We start from the raw sequence: 19,047 nt of genomic DNA, 5'->3' as shown, positions 1-19,047 counted from the left end.
TAATTATGAGCCATACAGAAGTTATCAGAAGTTATTCACTTACCTGTTCCGTTGCTAGCGTCCTCGTCTCCATGGTGCCGTCTAATTTTCAGCGTCTAATCGCCGGATTAGACGCGCTTGCGCAGTCCGGTCTTCTTCTTTTCTGAATGGGGCCGCTCGTGCCTGAGAGCGGCTCCTCGTAACTCCGCCCCGTCACGTGCCGATTCCAGCCAATCAGGAGGCTGGAATCGGCAATGGACCGCACAGAAGACCTGCGGTCCACCGAGGGTGAAGATCCCCATCTTCACCAGGTAAGTAAGAAGTCACCGGAGCGCGGGGATTCGGGTAAGTACTGTGCGGTTTGTTTTTTTTAAGTCCCTGCATCGGGTTTGTCTCGCGCCGAACGGGGGGGGGCCATTGAAAAAAAAACAAAACCCATTTCGGCGCGGGACAACCCCTTTAAGGCCGCCTGCAGACGGCCGGGTCGGATCCCCTCGCAGCACGACCTGACCCGCGCCCCTGCAGGGACCAGTGCGGGTCTCACCTTCTCCCGCGCCTCAGGCTCTCGGATATGCCGGCTGCCGGCCAGCCAGTGCATGCGCAGAGCGGAGCCGGGAGATGCATTTGTGTGCGGCTCTCTGCAAGACCAGCACAGAAATAGATTTGTTTTCCCCATGTGATTTCACGCAAACAAATCACTGCAGTCTGCATAAGATTGCGCTTTTTAATGCAATCCTATGGCAGCTTCCACGGGCAGAAATTCTGCGGGAAATTCCGCCGCAGAATTTCCGCCCGTGTGCAGGAGGGCCTAAGGCAGTGTTTCTCACCTCCAGTCCTCAAGGCGCCCCAACAGGTCATGTTTCCTCAGTATTGCACAGGTGATGCAATTATTGTCGGTGCCTCAGACATTGCCATAGCTGTTCTTACTATTGGATATCCTGAAAACACCACCTGTTTGCGGTCCCTGAGGACTGGAGTTGGGAAACACTGCCTTAAGGGGTTAAAGGGGAATGACAACCACAAACCACACTTTTCGGGGCACTGCAGCAGCTCCATCATGCAGCCACTGCCAGCTACAGCTCAGGTTCATCTCAAACTGCTGCAAATGGTGAATGTGTTCTAGTGTTCCCTGTTATCAGCAATTCCAGGCCCAGCGTAAAGGGGAAGGGGCTAGGAAGTGACAACAGATGACATTTGGGGTATAAACAACTTTTAATTGTACATATTGTGATACAGATAAGAACCTTAAACCAGATTATAGTAGAAGCTGATGAAGTTCGGAGCAAGGGGCAGGGCTGTGACTACCCCATCCATGGTCATGAAGAAGAGGGGAATTCACCATTGACATCACAATCAGCAAGTCAATACCCAATTTCCATAGCTGGCCTACTCATTTCCCCCATCGGTCCCAAGTACATCCTTCCCTTTATGTAGTCGCCTGCTTATCTTGGCTCAGGCAGCAAGAGAGAAGCAACATTACTAACAGCAGTGGGAATATTCTGCTTTGCTGCAGATTGTAAAATAAGATGCTTGCTTGACCCAATTATACTGACATCTAGTGGTGAATATGAAAAGTACATTACATTTATTTATTTTGCAGTCAGTCAGTTTTTTTCTGATTATGGCGCCCTTACCTTTAAAGGGTTAGAAAAACATGGCCACTTTTTTTCTAGGCACAACACCACCCTTGTACATGGGTTGTGTGTAGTATTGCAGCAGAGTCCTATTCACATCAATTGAGCTTAGCTGCAATACCAGACACAACCCGTGGAGAAGGGTGGCGCCGTGTTTGGAAAAAAGCAGCCATGTTTTTCTAACCCTGGATGCACCGTGGACAACCCCTTTAATAAGAGGTCAGCTCAATGCCTGCTGGAGATTTTTCTCCCCATTAGAGCAGTGGACTAGAATTTGCAGCTTGTCAGCTGTTGCAGAATTACAACCCCCATCATGCCAGAGCTTGAGAACTACTGCCCTAAAGCTAAATAAAATCCCCATAAGCCCTTAAAGGGTTTGTCCAGGATTAGGAAAACATGGCTTTCTTCCACATGCAGCGCCACCCTTGTCTATAGGTTGGCGCTGGTATTGCAGCTCAGCTGCATTGAAGTGAATAGGGCTGTATATTTCTGCACATAAAAAATATGTAGAAGGACTGGAAAATGTTGGGATTTAAAGAGACAGCACACCCTCCATTTGCTGTACAATTTAATGCCATCTATTGTTCCCTGTTATCAGCCACTGCAGGCTGGGACAGGGCTGACAGCTGTGTTCTGCTAGGAGAGTAGAAACCTCCTATTCCCCGCCCATGATGACTTGTTTCTCTCTGGGCAAGAGAACTTCCAGAGCGATTTACGTCCATACGGGAGCCGGATATCGCCGCTCCTCTTATAAGGCTCCCGCACTATTACAAGCTAAAAAAAAGGGTTACTGGCCAAAACAATTGGTGCAGATTATGACTTGGATTCAGCCGCCTTCCTCTCAGGATGAACCCCTTTATCTAAAGTTATCTTGGGTAATAAAGTGACGTGCGGCTGCGCCAAGAACATGTACACTATTTACACGGCTACATATTAAATAGTACATACAAAAGCCGATACATATAAATATAGAGGGGGCGGGGCCCCGTTATAGAACAGTAACGCGATACCCCAAAAACCTGTACGAGTCAGCCCACCTCACCCGCCACCCCCACAACAGATCATTCAAATATTCTATTCACTCACTGTCAGATTAAATCTGGTCCTCGCAAAGCTGGGTGACTACAGCGTTGTCCAGAACGGCAAATCAAATGTAGTGATGAACAAGCAGGAGCCGTAACAAGGCAGATTGTAGCAACAGGACCCAGAGAATGCTAGGTAACGAGCCCCTGGCGGAGCAAGGGTTACTGTCATATTGGTTATCACCCAGCTTTCCCAGAATCCTGAAGAGTAAACCTGACTAGGAATACATCACCTGTTCCTTGTACTGCTGACCAACTAGATACTACTTGCCGTTCAGGATCTTGGGAAAGCTGGGGAGCTTCAATGGCAGTCTCCCTGGTTGCTACCCAGCTTTTAAAGAGTGCTATATTTGCTTAGAAACACAATATTGGTTCCTGTATTGCTACCTGCTCATTCGCTGCCATTTAGGAACCAAGTAAGCTGAAGAGCCAAAGCAGCAGTACCACAGGGTGTTACCACCCAGCTTGCCCAGGAACCTGAATGTCAAATCTGTTTAAGAATATATTATGTTTTCATATTGCTAACTAGAAAGTAGCTGCAATTCGGAAACCTAGGGAGCCATAATGGCTGCCTAAAGGATTGTGACCCAGCTTTCTCATGACGCTGAATGGCAATCCTGTCTAGTTGAGTAAGTCAACTGTTCCTGGAGTTAGCGCAACTAGACACTAGCTGCCATTTAGGACCTTAGGAAAGCAGAGGAACCAGAAGGGTTAACCCAGCTTCCCTATAACGCTGAACAGCGTCCTGCATAGGAATTTCACACCCGTTTCTATGGTGCTGCCACTCAGGGGCCTAGGAGATTTGAGCAGCCCTAATCAGGATGCTGCTGGTTGTAATCCAGCTTTCTCAGAATCCCATCCTAAATCTCCCTAGGAATGCATTGGAGCGCTGCCATTCAGGACCCTCGTAAAGCTAGGTAACCATAAAAGACTACCTGGTTGTCATAAGTCTTTCCAAAATCCTGAATGGTATATTTGCCTAAAATACATATCTGTTCCTGTATTACTACCCCAGTAGGCACTAGTTGCCCTTCAGGAGGCTAGGAAAGCTAGGGACCCATAATGTTGGCCCACTGGATTGTAACCCAGCTTTACCAGGTATAACAAAGGGCTCATGTGCACGGGTGTATGCATAAAAAGCTGCGTATCAAAGCCTGTGTATTCCCTGCTTCTGCGTGCATATGTAGGTTTTTTTGCGCGGGTATGACTGCATGTAACCAGGTTTCCATCCACGTGTGAAGAAACCCACCGGCTGAGAAATAGGCACATACAGTGATTAATTAGCATTTTGTTAGGCAACACGCGTAAGCTCTGCGTATTCACACGCATCCATAGAGTTCAGTGGGGCGGTACGCACGTATTACGGGGTAAAATAGAGCAGGCCATGTTTTTCCCCACACGCTGGTGTGCATGGAAGAATGAAAGTCCATTGCCTCAGCCCTAATGTCCGCAGGCGTGACACACAGGGAACGAAGTGACAGGTTTCTGTTCAGATGACAGCGCCTCCTCTTGTAGGACTACAAACTAGCTGCCATTCAGGACCCTAAATTGGGAAGGCATAATGCTGGCACTACCCTTTCCCAGAATCCTGAACGGCCAATCAGCTTAGCAATACAGCACCTGTTGCTGCAATTCAGGACAGTTAGGGAACCATAATGGTAGCCTACCTAAATAGCACCCAGCTTTCACAGGATCCAGAATGGCACATTTGCCTAGAAATACATCATGTGTTCCTGCAGTGCTGCCTTTCAGGACCCAAGGAAACCCGGGGACCTGCAAAGGCAAGCGGCCCGGGTGTCACTCATCTTTCCGCAAACCCTGGACTGGCACATTTGCCTCGTAATACATTGTGTTTTTGTAGTGGTGTAGATGAGGACCCTGGGAAAGCTGGGGAGCTATAAAATGTAATGCTACTAGTTTACAACTCATTATTCCAGTGTCCTGAATAGCAAAACCAGCTTTCCCAGGATCCTGCATGGCATTATCATCAATTCAAGGATTAATATTTGCAAGATTAGACCATTAATTTGCTGAGGTGAATGCTTACTCCAAGTAATGAGGGATTCTTATAGGTAGGTAGATTGGGAGGGGGAGGGGGGAAGGGGGGGGTGTCTATCGCAGCTCATTGAACAGCTGGCCCCAGTAGGTGCTGTCCGTGCCAATGCTATTCTCCTCCTCCATCCCACTGAAGCTGATGTCCAGGAGGATCTTACTGAGGCTCTCGTCCTTTGTGTCCAGCACCAGCCCCTCAAGCAGCGAGCGGTTACTGGAGCCCCCTACTTGCAGCTCCTTGGAACAGCTTCTGCGTTTGCGTGCTCCAGTTGGAGTTTCCAGAGTTTCCGTCTGCGGGGAGGCGGGTGAACAAGTACTCATGACATCTAGGGGGGACCCAAAATAAGGCAGATCTTTAAAAGGGGTCTCCCAGAAGCTGAGGGTCCCGTAATTGTCCTTGAAGGGGGTGAGAGCAGCGCTCCGGGAGACTCGGACGGGGCTGAACTCTGTTAAGGGGTCTCTGGCGAGAGGGGATTCGGCCTCCCATGGCTGGAGGCAGGAAGCTTCGGCTATTGGTTTGCTCGGAGTGGATGAAGCTGGAGGCTTCATGAACTTCTCCTTAACGGGAGTCTTGAAGGAGGAGCCCTCGTCCTGAGTGAGCTGGGACGGCGCCTCCTCGAGGAAGGAGAAATCATTGTCCAGACCGGAGTCAGAGGCACTGTTGTCGGGGAGAACCAGTTCCGGCTCCTGGGATCGGGGGGTGACCAGCTGCTGCTTCCTCCTTGAGCCGTTTGCCTGCCGCCTCGGGAAGCCCAGTGGGGTCTGCGATTTCAGGGAGTCCGTTTCACTCTTAACAGGCGCCAGCGGGGAAGTTGCTTCCGTCTCCAACAGCACCTGGAACAGAAACAAGTCAGTGAACCAGACTTGTCATTGTCCATATAGCCGCTTGCTGTGAGTGAATAGCAAGTCATATTTAAAAACTGAAACCCTGATCCTGACCCCAAACTTCTCACAGCTGTAGGTGTGTTGCAACTGTATCCAGACCCAAGAATCTGCTGTGAGGTAAACACCTTAGCGGCACAAATCTCTCTCTCTTGTCCTGATAGTTACAGTGTATCAGTGCAGCTCAGATAGATCTCACCAGAGTCCAGACAGTTTAAAGGGGTTAGAAAAAAAACACATCTGCTTTCTGCTGTATTTGGAAGAAAGTCATGTTTTTATAACACTGGACAACCCCTTTAAGGCCAAAGCCACAAATCCCAGCTGACCACATAGGGTCCAGTGATGGCCACATGATTTACCATGTCCCATTATTGTCCATCTCACGGACGAGAATTAGGACATGTAAATGCGGACAGTCCGTGTGTCTGGCAGCACATGGACGAGTGTCTGTGTGGCGTCTGATGTGAGTTGCACCCGATACGCACATTTTAGACACGTGACAAGAGTGTCTGAGGCCTAACTTACAGGACGCTCAAGCGTGCGTACAATGGTAGCAAACCGGCATGTGAGAGAAATATCAGGGTGTAAACTGAACTGTTAAATTCACTGACAGCAAGCAGAAATGTTAAAGTCATAATATATTAACCCCTTAATGACAGTGGACCGCCAAACACAGACCTGGGGATTTAAATGCCACTGTCAGAATTTACAGCGGCATTTAAGGGTTAACTGCAGCGATCAGGGGTTAAAGTTCACTAAAGCTGTAGATTACATTAAGTCAGAATACCCCTTTGAATTAATCACCTGTGACATACGATGCGATTGTAGGGTCCCTCCCTACCCGTGTGGCCATATCTTGTACTGCAGCTCATCTATCACATAAACGCCTTAAGGATAATCCATGAGTGCAAAATCGTGGAAAGCCTTTTAATCTGGCATTAATGAGACCAGTCGGTGCTGGATTATCGGCTGTTCTGGGTTATTGAACTATAAAGTGAAGGCTAAACATGAATGACGCAATTTTGCATTCATTACGTCTAGAGTTTGTCAGTGGGGTTGCGTTGCACACACATCTTTGCCTTCACGGATTACAAGCAAGGAATGACCTGTGAGCAGTCCACAATCTGGCTGTTATTTAGGCTAGAGGTCCATGGTGACAACACAGACAGCACAATCAACGATCACCATGTAGCCCCCACCAAACTACTAATAGAAATTAAAGGGGGTTGTCTCGCGCCGAAACGGCTTTTTTTTTCTCAATAGGCCCCCCTGTTCGGCGCAAGACAAATCCAAGGGATGGGTTAAAAAAAAAAAATAATATATATATATTTATTACTTACCCGAATCCCCGCTCTGCGACGACTTCTTTCTTTCTTCTCCAAGATGGCCGCCGGGATCTTCACCCACGATGCACCGCGGGTCTTCTCCCATGGTGCACCGTGGGCTCTGTGCGGTCCATTGCCGATTCCAGCCTCCTGATTGGCTGGAATCGGCACACGTGACGGGGCAGAGCTACGATGACGACGCGGGACCAGCTCTCCGGCACGAGTGGCCCCATTCACAAGGCAGAAGACCGGACTGCGCAAGCGCGTCTAAAAACTCCAGAAGACAGCGAATTTAGACGGATCCATGGCGACGGGGACGCTAGCAACGGAGCAGGTAAGTGAATAACTTCTGTATGGCTCATATTTAATGCACGATGTATATTACAAAGTGCATTAATATGGCCATACAGAAGTGTATAACCCCACTTGCTGCCGCGAGACAACCCCTTTAACGCAGGCCAGGTTGCCTCAACACAGAGAAACAGGCAAGTTTGGATTTTTTGGATCAGCAGCTCATGGTTGCGTAACTGCCAAGTCGTGATCCACGATGACTTCTATAATGATTGCAGGCTTTGGGTTCCACCCGTGTCATGGGTGGAGTCACCGCATAGAAGAATATATGGCAGGAAACGTGCCAAACAACCAGGAGGTCTGCAGCAGCCACATCAGATTACAGGCAAGTTCAGACATCGTAGAAAGTAGGTTTTTTTTTTCCCGGCCCAGACCAGAAAATGCATGCCAAAATCCACATCGGTGCAGACCTGCTCCCATTTCAATAGAAGAGGCGAAGATCCACACCAAAACTGCAACTTCTGACACAAACTATGCAGATTTTCCACTATCTCCGCTATGTGTGAACAGAACCTAAAGGAACTTTACTTCACAAACCAATAGATTTAGTCTCCACATTTTGGGGAGGAGCTTAATGTTAACTGTGGGTGGAGCTTCTTGTGATGAGGCGGCTCAGGTCTTTACTCTAGACCCCTCTCTCTTCCACAATCTACTAACCTTGGGGGCAATCTTGACCCGTTTGCAGCTGCGGGGCCCATCCGAGACCCCCAGATCTGGACTAAACGTCTCCAGAGTAGAGAAGAGCAGGGGCTGTGTAACCGGAAACTGCACAGGGATCAGATAGGAGTCGATCCGCGGCAGAAGGGGTTTCATCTTTCGCTCTGGAGCTTGTGGAGGAGAAGCAGAGTGGCGGGTCAGTCTCATTTTACAGCCCGAGCTGCTGACAAGAAGGATGAAGACGTGAACTCACCCTTGGCGTTACCCGGGATGCCCTGCGCGCTCCTACTCAGCTCCGGGGTCCTCTGCTGCTGAAAGAAGGACAAGAACAAGACCACCGAATATAGACTCAGAGAAAATCCCAGTACTACTACCCCCATTATGTTCATAGAGCATAAGCACCAGATAATGAAACATTCTGTCCTTTTTTTTATGCTTCAGTTCTCTATTTTCAGGATCTCCACTTGCTGTCAGCACCTTAGAACATTATTGGGATATAATGCACGCACAAACTTAATTCTCACAGCTGAGGGTTCGATACAATTGCATCCAGTCTGTATAATCCTCTTGTCCTGATAGTTTGCAACATGTTACCTGCACTGATACATTGCAACAATCTATCAGGACAAGTGTTGATGATGCGTTTGCCTCAGAGGATTATCCAGACTGGATAAAATTGTAACAAACCCGCAGATATGAGAAGTATGAGGCTTATACATGTTTGCAACCCCTTAATGTAAACAAGAATGCCCTAATTCACTGACAGCAAGCAGAGAGCTTGATAATGATGAAGAATGGAAACAATGCATCTGAGAAAGTGCCAGAACGTATCTTTATACAAAGGATTCAAATGTATTTGAAGGAAAGGGACAAACGAGGGACGGCTGTTACTTGGGGACATCAGGATCTCGCAGAAGGAGAAAAACACAACAGATTCTTACTTGTTCACTGCAAGCAGAAGACGAGGAGCCGGGAGCCTGAGGAGGAGGAGAGGATACTAGTCAGGGTGCACCAGATAGCCAATCTCAGGTCTTACAGCCTGCATTATACTTCAGAGCTGCACTCACTGTTCTGCAGAACTCACGGCTTTACCTGCTTGTTCAGTATCAGCTCTGATCATTCGCATTCTAGGAAGTGTCTTTACAACCAGGTCTATACAGTCATCTGATAAGGGGCAGTAGGTTTTCCCTATATCACGATTGTATAAACCCAGGTGCAAAGACAGTTTCCAGAATACCAATTCCCAGAGTAGATGCTGAACAAGCAGGTACACCTGGGAGTTTTCAGCCCTGAATTCTGCAGAATAGTGAGTGCAGCTGTGGAGTATAATATAGGATGTAACTCAGGATCAGTACAGGATAAGTAATGTATGTACACAGTGACTCCACCAGCAGAATAGTGAATGCAGCTCTGGAGTATGATACAGGATAAGGAATGTAGGTACACCTACCTTGAATACCTGGTCGAGGGTGAGGCAGCGGTTGGCTTGGGGATGTATGGTCCAGTAGGAAATCTTGTTGTTGGCAGGGCTCTCTCGCACAAACATGTCATGGAGGGAGAGGTTGTGTCTGATGGAATTCTGTGGAGGATCACCACCCAGAGATGAAGCCCACCGCTCACTCTTCCTCCTTCCCCGCCCCCCAGTGTCCAGGTACTTTTACCTTCCAGCCGGGCTTGGCCACATGTCTGAAGTATGGGAAGTGCTCCTCGATCCAGGTGTAGATGTCCTTCAGGGTCATTCTCTTGGACGTGGTGCTGTTAATGGCAAACTGGATCAAGGCCATGTAGGAGTATGGAGGACGCTCGAAGGCGCCGACCTGCCACAAGTGAGAGGCTGCGGGTGCCTTGTGTTCTTCCTCCACCTGAGGGCGCAAGAGCATAACCAAGGGTCAGAGAGCAGATTTCTAGAAGGGCATGTGACCACCTGATCCCAGAGTAAGTAGCTAAGAACAACTACTCCCAATCGGATATTCACCTTTAAGGAGTCTGTTCCGCTGGTCTCTTCCTCCGCAGAGTCGGCTTTGCCATCACCCGATCCCAACCTCATCTTCCCCAGCCAGTGTATATTGGTCAGGCTGCCATCCAGCCCCTCCTTAGAAACCGCTGATAAAACATGTCAGATAGATGTCTGTCAGCGCTGCCGCCATGATTAAACAGCCCAATTGTGAGAAAGTAAAAAACAGATCAGACAGATTGTACGTGGATCCCTTCTTCCCTAGGAGATCAGTGGCACCACCTACAACTGCTGGCCACTTATCCCCTTTCGTATGCATCAGCCGAGAGTCCAGGATATGACCGATTTGTGCTGCAATGTTTGTTAGACCTGCACTGCAACTAAGCCTCAGCAGGACTAACAAGGCTGAGGGTTTGTTACATTGTTTAAGTCTAAGAAATCCAAACTGGATCCTATCTATAATTTCATATCAGCCTGCAGCCTCATCGTGCCTCCCTGCACTGATACATTGTAACAAACTACATTGTATAGGTTTCCATCCACTGACAGAAAGCAGAGATCTTAAAAATTTGAAGTGCTAAAGGTTATTGAGACCAGCAATGGACTTACCGTTCTTCTCCTCCTCTATGATCTGAGGCGGTGCGGCGGCGGTCGCCTCCAGCTGTACCGTCTCAATTTCCTCCACTTTGCTTTGTAGTCCAAGCTTCTCGACCTGTGTGTGAAAGGAGCTGCTGCCGCCGGTGAGGAGGATGAACTTGTTGGGTCCGCTGCTCTCCCTCCCCCGCACCGTCAGCGCCTGGATGATGCGCTCCACATCAGAATCCGGGGGGATAACGACGAGCTGGGTATCAGGAATGGTGGGGTGACCCATGATCTTAACCCCAGAGAGAGTGGGCGATTCAGCAGAAGACGTCGCAGTTCCTACATTGGCGTCTTGACTCGGATCGGCCAGACTTCCGGAAGGCCGGTTCACTTCCGGAGTCGCAGATTCTGACAGGATTGGCTCACTTAGGTTTGTATTCTGCTTTTGACTTTCCACCTTGTCAATCACGGCGGTCTGCCTCTGTTCAGGAGCCCCTGTGCCACTGACGCCATCTTGATTTGGAAGGTTCAGTCTACGTCTCCTCAGTATAAGTGGCCGTCGGGGGCTCGATCTCATGATGGCGACCACATCTGCAGTGTCATCAGAAAAACAGATCCTGGAAGAGGAAGAAGAGGAGGATGAGACGGGAGAATGTGGTGGAAGTTGGGGGCACCAAGCAGTGAGAGTCGTCATCCAAATCGTACAAGCATAACCACTGCTCTATATGGGGGCCTTTGGGACTGTAACGCCAGCTGTTGGGCCATGCTGGGACTTGTAGTTTCACAACAGCTGCAGGAGTTACTGCCACATGAGCTCTGATTATGAGACGGAGGAGCCCCTTCACCAAACACCCCGATAGCAGGAGAACCCCAGTAAAGGGGTTTTCCAGGACTAAACTGATAGTCATCAGTTGACCGGCGGGGCTCCACCACTTCAGATAACCTGACTGAAAAGCCTGCGGCGCTCCAGTGAGTGTCGCGGTCTCTTCTCAGGCTGGAGACATCACGTTCATTTGCTACGAGAGCAGCTGCTGTGAATGGAGCCAAGCTGCAATACCAGGCACAGCCACTATATAATATACGGCACTGTGCCTGGTGTCTCACTTCAATCAGCATCCGATCAAGTATTGAAGTTGGCTCGTCAATTATTTAGTGCCGGAAAACCCCTTTAAATCCCTGCAACTTCCTAACATTTTTTGGTTCAATTCCTTGTCGTCAAGATCTCTGCTTGCTGTCGGTGACTGGAAACGTTTTTGTTTAGATTCAGATGCAATACTTCTCTCAGCTGGGGGTTTGCAACAATTGTGTCCAGCTCAGCCCTCTGTCAGACTACACAGATACATTGTAACAAACTATCAGGACGGAGGGGGATTTGTGCTGGATGCAACAGGGATGAACCCTCAGCTGTAGGAAGTCTGGGCTGAACCAGAAGGCTCTCAGTCGCCAACAGCTAGAAGGAATTGGAACAAATCACGGCAGAGCTGATACTTGGACCCATTTTGTGTGGTGAGGACCTGCTGGGAGTTGTAGTCCTACACAGATACTGACTGCAAGCCATCAGCGTCACATGGCACCGTAACATATATACCCAACACTACAACTCCCAGCATGTCCCCCAATATATTTCTGCTTGCTGTCAGTGACTGTAAATCTCTTGGTTTAGACCTAATGCTTCCCAGCTGACCTGATACATTGTAACAAACCACCAGGGCAGCCAGCTGGACACAATAGTAACAAACCTTTAGCCAGCAGAGATCTTGAAAGCGGTAGTGAATTGACAAGCTTGACAGGTTTATTACTCCTGCCTGTTTTGTGCTATGAGGCATGCTGGGACTTGTAGTCCTGCATATATCACTACAGGGAATCTATGGACCGCAGCACTGCAAGCCCCAGCATGCACCAGGCTAGAGTGGACAGCAGTGCATGCTGGGTCTAGTCCTGCCATAGAAGCAGCTGCAGACTGTCTGGGACTGTCATGTACGACGCCTCAGCCCGTCCGCACCGTCCCCCTCGCCCACCGGATCCCTTTCTCCAGCCGCCGTGCACACAGTACCAGGCTGCGGGCTCCCGTACGGCGCCGTCTCCTCACCGCTCCCCTCTAGCCGCTCCTGCAGCAGTTTTGAATTTGCGCGCTTTGCGGCACGTCGTATCACGTGACCCATTCCGACCAATGGTCTACGGCTGCGTTTGACGTCAGCCACTTGGATTGCCGCTGCAGACATCTCTATACAGCCAATCAGAGCGCGGCCGTTAAGACAGTCGGACAGGTTAGCCAATTAGGAACGAGGGTTGTTGTGAGACGGCAATGAGGTTGCGCGGTGATTCGTGGGAGCTTGCAAGGAGGCTGGACGGAGGCTAAAACCTGAAGCTTCAGGTGAGAGAGGCGGCGGGGATGAACCGGAGAGGCGGAGGAGTCACACCGGGGGCAGCGCGGGCGGAAGTGCTCAGATGTACACTTGGTGTATCTGCGTGCACGTGTGCGGTATTTCTAGAAGTGTATGTTTGTATATAATGACAGTTCCTTCCAAAAATGTAACTTTCGTTGTAATTTGCAGATATTTTGGCCTATAAAGGCTCACACTAATTTAGTATCCGCTGTGGTGTCCCTGTGTGCGCTGCCTGTCGTTGGCTCATTCGCACAAAAGTCCGTTTGCGTTTCAGGGAAACGGCAGAGATTTATTTGCTACTGATGACATCATCGCTTTGTACCGGAGTTCCCTTTCCTGTGACATCACCAAAACATTAGCACTCCCTTTTGTTGGACTCCTAAGGCCGTCTCTGTAGGACGTTCGATAACAAGGATAACCGGCGGCCGTGAATGCGTCGCCTGCCGCAGGATTCCATCCCATCCCATATTTAAAGGGATTTTGCCCCCAAACTTCTGTTGTATTGATTGGAGCAGGATAGGGGAATCCCCACGGCCAAACGTCTCCGGATGTAACCGAGCAGCGCCGGACGGACCCTGCTGATGACAATAGGGTCCGTTCGCTCTCCGCTTAGCTGCCCGGCGTTGTTTGCATGCAACGCTTTTTCTTCCGGTATTTTGAGCCGGAACTGCAATGGAGGTTCCAACGCTGCGCTGATCCATACAGCGCATTAGTAATCTGCTTCCTGAGCAAAGTGTTTGGTTCCGATCGCGTTGCCAGGATTTTATGTGGATCACGCACCAAAATCTGCATGAATGCTGCGCGTACGTGGAGGTTTCTGAAACAGTCTTCATACACTACGAAAACGCACGCTATGTCCTGCGAGGTCGTTATTGATGGGGTCAATCCTCGTATGGATCCGTGATGGATATCTGAGCGCCGGCTGCGACAAAGCTGATTAGAATTCAGGAATTGTTAGCAATAACATAAACCGCTTGGCGCGCGGATGTGCGATAGCGGCGATGCTTATAATGTCTGGTAATGTTATTTCTGCTTGCTTCCTAGACTTGGACTTTTCTCGGTGAGTGCGGCCGGCCCCCCGCAGCGCTGCATCATGTGGTGCCCACTCCCTCGTCTTCTCAGCGCTGATGCCGCCCAAAAAACGTACAGCCTGTAACCTGCGTAAACAACGCCTCACCTTCCTGGAGAGTCCGCAGGAGGGTCCGGTCCACGAGTATGGAGCTGTGCCCCCCAAAGCAGAGACTAAATGTGTCCCGACCAAATCCCTGGATCGTGACGCCTCCACGCCTTGGGTAATGGTGGATCGGCGCGATTTTATTTTATTATAGGGGGTATTTATAAAGGAGGTCGGTTTAGCAACCCCGTTTTGGGGAACTCCAGTAGTAGCCGGGAGCTTCTGGAGGACCCAGTATTACATGAACGGTCACTGATTTCAATGGGCAGCATGTAATACTCTATTTGTCCTGCGGTGGTGCTGCAGAGAAATTGAACACTTGCTTTAGGAATACAATGCCACTTCTTCAGTGAAGGCTGACACTTATACAGAACAGGGGGACGTCTTCTAAACTGTGCAGATTTATATGCAAAGTGAAGGATTGCATCCATAGGGGATTGTTATGGCTGCCATCACAGTGTCGCCCCCTTCAGGTCAGTTTTTCGGTGCAGGTGGGGGATTTCATTGCTCTTCTGTAAATCGGTTGTGTTGATCATGTTTGAGATGAACTGATGGTTATTTCTCTTAGCAGGTTACTTCACAGTTTGATCAAGCTGTAGCGTCGGACTTCCCTATTCGTCAGCATCGGCGCGGCATCTCCAATAACAGCAGCATACGCAGCCGCGACGTAAATCACAGCCAGCTGAGGAAGCAGAGTGTCTGTAAATTTCCATCCTTAGCGTTTAAAGCAGCTGAGATTGTAGAGACTGCGCCATTCTGCCCATCCAGGAGGCCAATGACCGTGTCCGTGCCAGCACCCCCGTCTCCTCCCAGCCCGGAGGGACCCCCGTGCAGCGACATCCCGGACATACACACTCCAGAGGCTGATCCGAAGGAGATCCCGCGGCTCTCAGCCAGTAGGGTGGTGGGCTGGACGCCATCTTCCAGGAGATGGGTAGAACCGTGCGAAGCTCCTGACGCTCTGCCGGCTGACGGCCCGATACTGGCGGAGGACACCCCAGAGCGTGAATACGGCGTTCGGCTTACGTGGAGGAGGCGGCAGGGACTCATGAAATACCTGAAATCACGTGGGAGGCTACAGAGCAGCCAAATCCTGGTGCAACGCTGAGAAACGGGGCGGCCTGAACTGTACCTGCTGGGGTCAATAAAGAGACTTGAATTAAAAGTGCATGCTGGGAGTTGTGGTTCAGTATCAGTTCGTGGTCGGGGGCATGCTGGGAGTTGTGGTTCAGTATCAGCTCGTGGTCGGGGGCATGCTGGGAGTTGTGGTTCAGTATCAGCTCGTGGTCGGGGGCATGCTGGGAGTTGTGGTTCAGCAACAGGGTCCGTTTACACGGGATGATGGTCCGGCGCTCGAGTATCCATCAGCCGGCCCAGCATGCATCAACCACCATTAGTTGCTGAACTAAATCCAGCTGACTGGGGTTTCTGTAACTGTTGTGTTAAGTCGCCCCGTGACATTGACAATCATCACACGTAACGTCGCAGTGTAGCCCTAGCCTTAACCCTTTCCAATCCAATTTCCCCCCCACCGCACTCCCCAGTTTGTCTTTATTTTGGGTGGGAAAGCGGATTGTGGATTTGTTGGAATTATTCAACAAAAACACATAAAAATTACCCGTTGCGATAATTTTGTTGGCAATATTTATTTTTTTAAATTAACCATTTCCAGTCTAGTGTCGGCCCTCGTCCCACATTACATTTCCATGCATAGGGCCCATATCTGACGAGGGCTGACACATTTCTAAGGCCGGCTGCACACAAACGGATTTGCATTGCAGATCTGCAGCAAGTAAGGTTGCATGTATCCCATACTTGTATGCGCTGCGGAATAAGTTGGCGCTATACAAATAAAGATTATTATTAAACATACTATTGGAAAGCGCTTCTTCCTGCACATCAGCAGAAACCAATTGCGGTTTACGGGAGTGGAGTAAAAATCGCAGCATGCTCTATTTTTGAGAGATTTCCGCACTGACGGCTTCCATTGGAGTAAATGAATTATGTGTTATCGTCTAGCGATGGCACGGGAGGATTAAACATAAAAAAATAAACCCTGTGCTGCGATTGTCTGACGGCGGCTCGCTGCGGCCGTCTGCAGTAAAGAGAAATGAGAGGTACGTGCAGACGCTGTCTAGACACAGGGTCTGATTCAGCTGCGGGCTCCCGTGTGCGGAATCTGACCAGTTAGTGTGCAGGTAGCCTAACCGTATACAGGACAGCGCTCTGATGTAAGAGGCTATTCTGCATCTGTATGTCCTGTATACTGTAACGTATATATGCAGAATAGCCTCCGACATCAGATCGCTGTCCTGTATACTGTAGCAGATATATGCAGAACAACCTCCGACATCAGATCGCTGTCCTGTATACTGCAATAAATATTTGCAGAATAACCTCCGACATCACAGCGCTGTCCTGTATACTGTAACATATGCAGAACAACCTCCGATATTAGAGCGCTGTCCTGTATACTGTAACATATATATGCAGAACAACCTCAGAGCGCTGTCCTGTATACTGTAATATATATATATATGCAGAATAACCTCCGACATCAGAGCGCTGTCCTGTATACTGTAACATATATATGCAGAACAGCCTCCGACATCAGAGCGCTGTCCTGTATACTGTATCATATATATATGCAGAACAGCCTCCGACATCAGAGCGCTGTCCTGTATACTGTAATATATATATGCAGAACAACCTCTGACATCAGAGCGCTGTCCTGTATACTGTATCATATATATGCAGAATAACCTCCGACATCAGAGCGCTGTCCTGTATACTGTAACATATATATGCAGAACAGCCTCCGACATCAGAGCGCTGTCCTGTATACTGTAATATATATATGCAGAATAGCCTCCGACATCAGAGCGCTGTCCTGTATACTGTAATATATATATATATATATATATATATGCAGAACAACCCCTGACAGAGCGCTGTCCTGTGTACTGTATCATGTATATATATGCAGAACAGCCTCCGACCTCAGAGCGCTGTCCTGTATACTGTATCATATATATATATATATATATATATATGCAGAACAACCTCCGACCTCAGAGCGCTGTCCTGTGTACTGTATCATATATATATGCAGAACAGCTTCTGACATCAGAATGCTGTCCTGTATACTGTAACATATATATGCAGAACAGCCTCCGACATCAGAGCGCTGTCCTGTATACTGTATCATATATATATATATATATATGCAGAACAGCTTCTGACATCAGAGAGCTGTCCTGTATACTGTAACATATATATGCAGAACAACCCCTGACATCGGAGCGCTGTCCTGTATACTGTAACATATATATGTAGAACAGCCTCCGACATCATAGCGCTGTCCTATATACTATATCATATATATATATGTAGAACAACCTCAGAGCGCTGTCCTGTATACTGTAACATATATATGCAGAACAACCTCAGAGCGCTGTCCTGTGTACTGTATCATATATATATATGCAGAACAGCCTCCGACATCATAGCGCTGTCCTGTATACTGTAACATATATATGCAGAACAACCTCCGACATCAGAGAGCTGTCCTGTATACTGTATCATATATATATATATGCAGAACAGCTTCTGACATCAGAGCGCTGTCCTGTATACTGTAACATATATATGCAGAACAACCTCCGACATCAGAGCGCTGTCCTGTATACTGATATATATATATTAAGAACAACCCCCGACATCAGAGCACTGTCCTGTATACTGTATCATATATATATGCAGAACAACCTCCGACCTCAGAGCGCTGTCCTGTGTACTGTATCATATATATATGCAGAACAGCTTCTGACATCAGCACGCTGTCCTGTATACTGTAACATATATGCAGAACAACCTCCGACATCAGAGAGCTGTCCTGTATACTGTATCATATATATATATATATATATATATATATGCAGAACAGCCTCTGACATCAAAACGCTGTCCTGTATACTGTATCATATATATGTAGAACAGCCTCCGACATCATAGCGCTGTCCTATATACTGTATCATATATATATATGTATATATATATATATATATATATATATATATATATATGCAGAACAGCCTCTGACATCAGAACGCTGTCCTGTATACTGTATCATATATATATGCAGAACAGCCTCCGACATCAGAGAGCTGTCCTGTATACTGTATCATATATATATATATATATATATATATATATATATATATATATATGCAGAACAGCCTCTGACATCAAAACGCTGTCCTGTATACTGTAACATATATATGCAGAATAACCTCCGACATCAGAGCACTGTCCTGTATACTGTAATATATATATATGCAGAACAACCCCTGACAGAGCGCTGTCCTGTATACTGTATCATATATATATATATATATATATATATGCAGAACAGCCTCTGACATCAGAATGCTGTCCTGTATATTGTAACATATATATGCAGAACAACCTCAGAGCGCTGTCCTGTATACTGTATCATATATATATATATATATATATGCAGAACAACCTCCGACATCAGAGCGCTGTCCTGTATACTGATATATATATATTAAGAACAACCTCCGACATCAGAGCGCTGCCCTGTATACTGATATATATATATATTAAGAACAACCCCTGACATCAGAGCGCTGTCCTGTATACTGTTATATATGCGCAGAACCACCCCTGACATCAGAGCGCTGTCCTGTATACTGTAATATATATATATAAATATATATACTGTATATATATATATATATATATATATATGCAGAACAACCCCTGACATCAGAGCGCTGTCCTGTATACTGTAATATATGCAGAACCACATCTGACATCAGAGCGCTGTACTGTATACTGTTAGAAACCCCTCGACTGACATTGGAGCTATGCAGGAAAATCTTAATGTCTGAGGGCCAACATTGGATTGGAAAGGGTTAGGCCCATTATACACAAGACGACTGTCGGACACTTCGGTGCCAAAC

The 19,047-nt window shown here is 48.0% G+C and overlaps 2 protein-coding genes across 9 annotated transcripts; one reads left to right on the top strand and one right to left on the bottom strand.

The window, feature by feature from the left end:
* Positions 1-1,172: 1,172 nt before the first annotated feature.
* FOXM1 (forkhead box M1) lies at positions 1,173-12,634 on the bottom strand. 7 transcript variants are annotated; one of them, XM_066590886.1, is made up of 9 exons: positions 12,552-12,634; positions 10,526-11,115; positions 9,938-10,065; positions 9,624-9,824; positions 9,413-9,541; positions 8,904-8,939; positions 8,216-8,273; positions 7,963-8,132; positions 1,173-5,581 (listed from the first exon to the last, which is right to left on the bottom strand). In XM_066590886.1, the coding sequence occupies exons 2-9, from the start codon at positions 11,073-11,075 to the stop codon at positions 4,808-4,810; spliced, it is 2,046 nt and encodes a 681-aa protein (XP_066446983.1). In that variant the 5' UTR covers positions 11,076-11,115; positions 12,552-12,634; the 3' UTR covers positions 1,173-4,807. The 7 variants fall into 7 exon arrangements, with proteins under 7 accessions (XP_066446983.1, XP_066446987.1, XP_066446984.1 ...); XM_066590890.1 differs by having other exon boundaries at positions 8,216-8,270; XM_066590887.1 differs by having other exon boundaries at positions 12,517-12,627.
* A 136-nt stretch (positions 12,635-12,770) lies between these two features.
* RHNO1 (RAD9-HUS1-RAD1 interacting nuclear orphan 1) lies at positions 12,771-15,227 on the top strand. 2 transcript variants are annotated; one of them, XM_066590885.1, is made up of 3 exons: positions 12,771-12,872; positions 13,930-14,177; positions 14,631-15,227. In XM_066590885.1, the coding sequence occupies exons 2-3, from the start codon at positions 14,013-14,015 to the stop codon at positions 15,165-15,167; spliced, it is 702 nt and encodes a 233-aa protein (XP_066446982.1). In that variant the 5' UTR covers positions 12,771-12,872; positions 13,930-14,012; the 3' UTR covers positions 15,168-15,227. The 2 variants fall into 2 exon arrangements, with proteins under 2 accessions (XP_066446982.1, XP_066446981.1); XM_066590884.1 differs by having other exon boundaries at positions 12,870-12,994.
* The last annotated feature ends 3,820 nt before the right edge of the window (positions 15,228-19,047 follow it).

This window comes from Eleutherodactylus coqui, chromosome 2, assembly GCF_035609145.1.
Source record: "Eleutherodactylus coqui strain aEleCoq1 chromosome 2, aEleCoq1.hap1, whole genome shotgun sequence".
NCBI classification, from domain to species: domain Eukaryota; kingdom Metazoa; phylum Chordata; class Amphibia; order Anura; family Eleutherodactylidae; genus Eleutherodactylus; species Eleutherodactylus coqui.
Note: the sequence above shows the minus strand (reverse complement) of the source record. Positions and strands in the feature narration are given on the sequence as shown.